The sequence below is a fragment of the Belonocnema kinseyi genome, chromosome 2, assembly GCF_010883055.1.
Source record: "Belonocnema kinseyi isolate 2016_QV_RU_SX_M_011 chromosome 2, B_treatae_v1, whole genome shotgun sequence".
Lineage (NCBI taxonomy): Eukaryota > Metazoa > Arthropoda > Insecta > Hymenoptera > Cynipidae > Belonocnema > Belonocnema kinseyi.
In genome coordinates this window covers 141,695,643-141,702,756 of record NC_046658.1, presented here as the reverse complement: position 1 = coordinate 141,702,756, position 7,114 = coordinate 141,695,643, and the positions used below count along the sequence as shown (strand labels likewise).

The 7,114-nt window shown below is 32.0% G+C and overlaps 1 protein-coding gene across 1 annotated transcript in view; it reads right to left on the bottom strand.

Annotated features, from left to right (window-relative positions):
* The window catches only part of LOC117183007, a 31,161-nt gene that overhangs the window by 11,474 nt on the left and 12,573 nt on the right, over positions 1-7,114 (bottom strand). Inside the window, exon 5 of the mRNA XM_033376138.1 lies at positions 6,497-6,672. Coding sequence (XP_033232029.1) covers positions 6,497-6,672 — 176 coding nt within the window. The remainder of the gene's footprint in view (positions 1-6,496; positions 6,673-7,114) is intronic.

The following is a 7,114-nucleotide window of genomic DNA, read 5'->3' as shown; positions in this document are numbered from 1 at the left end:
ATGAAGGTAAGAAGGTTCTTGGTAGAGCAGGTCCCCTTATCAGAAGTAAAAATATATCAAATAAAGCTAAAATGGCAATACATAATTCTATATTTGTACCGAATGTACTGTACGGTAGCGAGACATGGACTTATCAAGAAAAAGATAAGAGTAAAATTAACGCAATTGACATGAGATTCATGCGCATAATAAGCGGAAAAACCCTAATGGACAAAGTAAGTTACGAGATAATTCTAAAAGAATGTGGTGCAGAAGAGACGGTAGTAGATACATGGGAAAGAAATCGGTTGAGATGGTTCGGACATGTTGAGAGAATGCCAAATGAACGACTAACGAAACAAGTGTATCAAGGTAAAGTAAATGGCAGCGTGTCCAGAGGTAGACCGCGGAAAGAATGGTTAGAATGTGTGAATGAGACAAATAGTTAACAAAAAGAGTGTCAGTAGAGTGAATGACGCCTGAAACAAAGACCTTGGCTATTAATGGACCCAAGTGGGGAACCTTACATAACGACTCTGGAGGTTCTTCGCTTGGGGTGATTGCTAAAGAGATTGATCAGCAACCTGGGTCGAAGCATTGTTGCGAAACGAACGTGTTATTTACTTAAATAGCACGAGAATTCTGGATCAATCTGAAAAATCTCTATCCCTTCCACACACTACTCCTTTCCCCTGCCGAGTGAGTCACACCTACCCCGAAAGGGAAATGGCTTAATGTTGTAATAATAATAATAGACTATATTTTTAGATAAAAAGAAAAAAAGCGAACTTCCAACAGATTAGTTAAATTTTTAACAAAGAAAAGAGTTTAACTTTCAACCAAATATTTTAATTTTCTACCAAAGTAGTTGCAGTTACTGATAAAAACATTCAAGTTTTTTATCAGGTTGTTTAATTTTAAGGCCTAAAATATCAATTTTCTTTTTCTTAATCAAAAAGTACGAATTTCGAACAAAATAGTTGAATTTATTACCAAATAGCTAAAGTTTTACCATATGAAGCAGAATTCTTAACCAAAACGATTAATTTTCTAACAAGAGACAAATTTTAAACGCAACACATTAATGTTTTAACACAATTCACCTAATGTTGTTAAATCTGAGTACAATTTACAACAAAGTCTTTTTTTCTCGTGACAAATACGTTTCAAGCTTCATGGGGCTTTCATATATCTCAATATTACTTTTTTTTAAAAGAAACACATTTTTTGGTGTAGATTAGAACCAGTTTGGAGGTGATTTGCATGAAAATTCGAAGAAAAAAAATAAAAAACTGATTTTTGTACCACCAAAAAAACGCATTAAGTCCTACGTATAAGCGTAGGACCTGGAACTATACACTGACAAAACCCTTTAAGCCTTGTGTAAAAACAAAGAAACTGGAGCTATAAAAAGACAAAACGCTTTGTCTCTTATGTATAAGGATAGGACCCGAATCTATAAAGCGACTAAGCGCTTCATTTCCTGTTTATAAACGTAGCACCTGAAACTAGAACACTGACAAAACGCTTCAAGCCTCGCGGATAAACATAGGATCTGGATCTATACAGCAATAAAACACTGCAATTCTTATGTACAAACATAAGAACTGGAGCTATAATGTGAACAAACGCTTCCAGTCTTGTGTGCAAAAATAGGACCTGGAATTAGGAGAGACTGAACGCTTCATTTTCGGTGTATAAACGTAGGACCTTAAACTGTACCATCTACAAATCGCTTTAAGACTTGTGTATAAACATAGCACCTGGAGCTATAAAGCGACTAAACGCTTTAAGTCTTCTGTATAAACATAGAATGTGGAGCCATACAAAGTTATAAAACTCTTCAAGTCGTGTCTATGGGAATAAGACCTGGATCTATAAAGCGACTGAACATTTCATTTTATGTGTATAAACGTAGGATCTGGAACTGGAACGCTGAAAAAACGCTTTCAGTATTGTGTATAAACATAGAACCTGTAATTATACAGCTATAAAATGCTGCAATTATGGTTTACATTTATAAGAACTGGGGATGTACAGTGACAGAACGCTTTAAGCCCTGCTTATAAACATAGAACCTGGAGCCATTAAAAAACAAAACGCTTCATGGCTTATGTATAAATATAGGACCTGAATCCATAAAGCGACTAAACGCTTCAAGTCTTGTGTATAAACATAGGACCTGGAGCTATACAAAGTTATAAAACTCAATTCTTGTATATAACCATGAGAGCTGGACATATCCAATGACAAAACGCTTCAAGTCCTGTTTCTATAAACATAGAACCTGGAGCCATAAAAAGATAAAACGCTTCATGTATTATAGTATAAAAATAGAACCTGAATTTATAAAGCGACTGAACGCTTCAAGTCTTGTGCATAAACATAGGACCTGGAGCTATACAAAGTTATAAAACTCTTCAAGTCGTGTGCGTAAACATAAGACCTGAATTTATAAAGCGACTATACGTTTCATTTCCTGTGTATAAACGTACGATCTGGAACTGCAACACTGACAAAGCGTTTTAAGCCTCGTGTATAAACATAGGACCTGGAGCTATACATCATTCTGATGATTCTTGAAAATGTTTGAGAGACTTTAATATACCATTTTTTATTTATAAAAATTTTAGAATTGAGATTTACTTATTTCAAAAAGGCTCTATACTTTTGCTTTCTTAATATATTTAAAAATGTTATAAAATATCTAAAAGTAATAAACAATAAACAAAAATTCTCCATAAAATGCGCACTTTTCAATTTATCCAACTCTTTTATTGCATATAATACTCTCTTACTCAATTTTTAATGAAAAATAAAAATTATTAAACAATAATATAAAATATGTGAAAAAGCGAAGTAAGTTTCACTCATTTAACAAGGGACTTAACAATTGTTGTTTCTAAATATTTAAAACATTTAAAACGACCCATAGGTAATGAATAATAAAGAAAAGTTACTTTTACAAAAATTCTTTAATAACATCAGTGACAAAAAATAATGTTCTGCTATACGAAAATTTACATAAACCACAAAGTTTTTAATTTATCGAATGCTTTGATCATACATTGTTTACTAAGATTTGAATATGGAATTGATTTCCTAAAACAACAATTTAAAATATGCAATAAATAATTGAACTTCACTTATTTTACAAAGGGCTCAATACATTTTTCTTTAAAAATGTAATCCGCTTAAAAACGATCTAAAGCTTATAAAAATCAATAACTTTTGAGTTGAAAAATGCTTTAATAACCTCAGTGAGAAATAAATATTTTCTGATTTTTAAAAACCTCTGTAAAACGCACAGTTTTCGATTTATTTAATTCTTTTATAGTACTTTTTAATTCAGTTTTTTTATTTAAAATAACAATTCCAAATAAAAATAATTTAAAATATGTAAAAAAGAATTGATCGAGTTTAAATATTACCCATTTAAAAAAGTCCTCGATATTTTATTTTTATTGCAAGTATAAAATACTTCGAAATCAGAAGAAAAAAGAATTCTGCAAAGAAACGTTTGGTGCAAGAACTTGCAGGTTAAAAGTGATAGGGTCTCACGGTGGTCGTATAAAAAATATTTATTTGCTTCCTCCTTGCATTCTCAATTCTTTTATTTGAAAAAATTCTAATTGTCAATTTTTTAATTATTCTTTCATAAAATGAAATGCATTCTTAATAACATTTTTAAAAAGGTCATTGAATTCTTTTTCCTTAAATATTTTGCTTTATAAACGCATAACATTTTTTTAAATTATCAAGAAAATGTAATAATTGCATTTTTAAGCATTTTTCAAAGCTTATAACTTTGTTTTATGCTGTCAGGTATTTATTTTTTATTATTTACAAAAATGTTTCACGGTTAAAAAAATTCGAAATGATTTAATTTTAAGTAAATTAATACATACAAATAATCAGGGAAAAAAATTATAGACGTAGTACATTTATAACCTTTTGATAATTTTAGGAATGAAATTACTTTTGAGTCTTACATAATTATTTTAAAATTAATAACACTTTTTTAAAATCTATTTGAAAATTTTAAATTCTTACCCACAAAATCTTACCGACGCAATAAACTTATAATTTTTTAAATAGTTTTATGAGTGATTTGATTTGTCTGTCAGCGTAAAGTTTGTAGTTTATCAAAGTTGCAAATTCCTATCTACATTTGCATAAATAAAATTAATTATGTGCACCAATATTTTGAATTTTATAAATATTATTGAATTTCAAAATAATTGTTAGCGGCGAAGAGGACCAACTTCATATCATGTCAACTTAATAAGATACTTTTGCAGTAAGAAGTAAATTAATTTACACCAATATATTAATTCTCATAATATGTGTGCGATGTATATTGTATCAAGTCTACAGTTTTTATATTGAAAAGGCTGATGTGATTCTATTTTGATGACATAGGTATCTTCAAAGTAAATCTGAAATTCGTTTCAAATAAATAATTATTTGAAGGAAAATATTCAAGCATTATTTTAAGAAAAATTATTTCTTCGCTGAATACACTCATTTTCTCGTCTCAAGAACATGCACATTTTTTTAATTAAAATAGTAGTCAAAACAAGTATATGAATCTACTTGGATGAAGAATTTTGTTACAGTTTTAATTACTTATCATGAGAATATAATATTTTTAATTCAATATTTTATTAAGCTTCACGCAAATAAGTATAATGAAACAAATTAACTCAATAGTTTTTTTCTAAGAGTAAATATATTCTTGATTCAAATAGTTGTCCAGATTTTATTATTTTCTTGATTCAAGAAAATCGGTCCCTTGTAAAAAGAAAATACTTGCTTCTTTCAAATAAAATCAGCCAAGTAAATTAGCCTACTTGATTCAATGCAAATTTTTTTTCAGTGTAGGACCTGGATCTAGAAAACGAATAACCGTTTCTTTTCCTATTTATAAACGTAGAATCTAAAACTGGAACACTGGCAAAGCGTTTTGAGCCTCGTGTATAAACATACAGTGGTGCGCAAAAGTTTTGGGCCACATTATTTTTCTGATCTATTCCTTCAAAGGCGAACTCGAGTGAAAATCCATTGATGCTGGAATTATGTATACTATTTGTACCTAACATTAAAGTAGGTAACAAGTTTTGAAAAAAAATTCCAATGTTTTTTTTCGATTATATTCCATGTTGACGCGTGCAAAAGTATTGGTCTTCAGATATCTCTAGAAGCGATGCTATGGTAACAACTTCGATTCCTCGCGTTTGTCAATTCTTTAACCTATCACATCAAGTCTTTCTGAAGTTAAAATGCCGAGACTGACAACCCATAAGATTCGGGAGCCTGTGTTAAATCTTTCTTAACAAGGAAAGACTTCTCGTGAAACTGCTGCCTCATTGAAAATTGGTAAGAGTACTGTAAATAGATTAATTGAGAAATTCAGTACTACCCAGAGTCTACTGAACCTCCCACGATCTGGTAGACCACGGAAAACGACAAATCATGTTGACAAGATCATCAAACGCAAATCAACATTTGATGTCAAGAAGACAGTATCTGAAATTGCCAATGAACTCCGCGATGAAAACCTTTCCAACGTGAGTAGGAGCACTGTGGCTCGTCGTTTGAACGATATGGGACTGTTCGGATGCGTTGCTGTTAAGAAACCGTTGATCATCAAGAAGAATCAGAATACCCGATTGGATTTTGCGAAGAAATACCAACACTGGACTCTGGAGCAGTGGGCTAAAGTACTTTTTTCTGACGAATCTAAGTTCAATCTATTCGAAAGTGATGGTAAGAAGTATGTTCGACGTCCGAAAAATACCAAATACGATTCTCGGTATCAAATTCCAACAGTCAAACACGGAGATGGATCAGTCATGGTCTGGGGCGCTATGTCTTCACAAAGAGTAGGTCCACTGCACAAGATTGAAGGCATCATGGACAAAGTTATGTATCGAGATATTATGGAATTTTTGAAAGGGCGAAAAGTGAAGCTTCTGGATCATCCAGCTCAATTTCCAGACCTAAATCTGATTGAAAATTTGTGGGACACACTCGGCAGACATGTTGGAACGAAGAAACATTCGAACGGATAAGTGTGGCCCATTATTTTTGAACACTGTCGTTACAAACAATGTGAATGGAATTGTTAACAAACTTCATTAAAAATATGTAAATGTTGTAGTTTTGTAGTTCAATAAAATTCTGAAATTTTGTATATATTCAATTTTTCTCAACTGCTTTTATTCAGCAGATATAGTCAAAAATGTGTTTGGCCCAAAACTTTTGCGCGCCACTGTAGGACCTGAAACCATTCAGCGATACAACCCTGCAATTCTTGTATATAACCATAAGCACTGAAGCTATACAGTGACAAAACGCTTTAAGTCCTGTTTATAAACATAGGACCTGGAGCCATTAAAAAACAAAGCGCTTCATGGCTTATGTATAAGGATAGGACCTGGAGCTATACAGTGATAAGACGCTTCAAGTCCTGTGTGTAAACATAGGACAATATAAATTGATAAACAGCACATACCCGTCAGGATTTACAACTGGAAGGATGTAGTATTCAGCTTCCAGAGTTTCACTATTTTCCACCAGATAATTGATTATATACGTGACGGATGCGGGCGAAATCCATTCACGAGCATGTATTCCACCATCGATCCAAATCGCAGGAGCACCAGCCTTGTTGTTGCTGATGCGAATAACCTTTAAATATTTAAAAATGCACTTAAGGGCATGTGACACAGCTAAATACCTATATTACCGACCTCACTTTATCAGTTCACTGAATGTTTTTTTGAACCTAAGAACTTTTTTTGTAAATAAAATATCGAGCTGAGACTTTGGAAAATGTATTAGAGTACAATAAAGTACGTTTAGGTACTGCATTTTGGTAGGAACTTCACTGAAAATTATTTTATCTTTTTTCTGAACCTCGACATTTTTTGAACTTTCGAACTTTTTCATAAAATATCGGTCTCAATTTTTGAGAAATGCAAAAGCCGAAAGAAAACTACGTTTAGGTAAAAATCTTAATAATAAAAGATGTAAAAAAATATATTTTAACTATCAATTCCATCGGCATCAGCCGGTAACGTTGTACACGAAAATACGAACCCTGGCGGCCACTAGACGAGGTTCTAGAGGG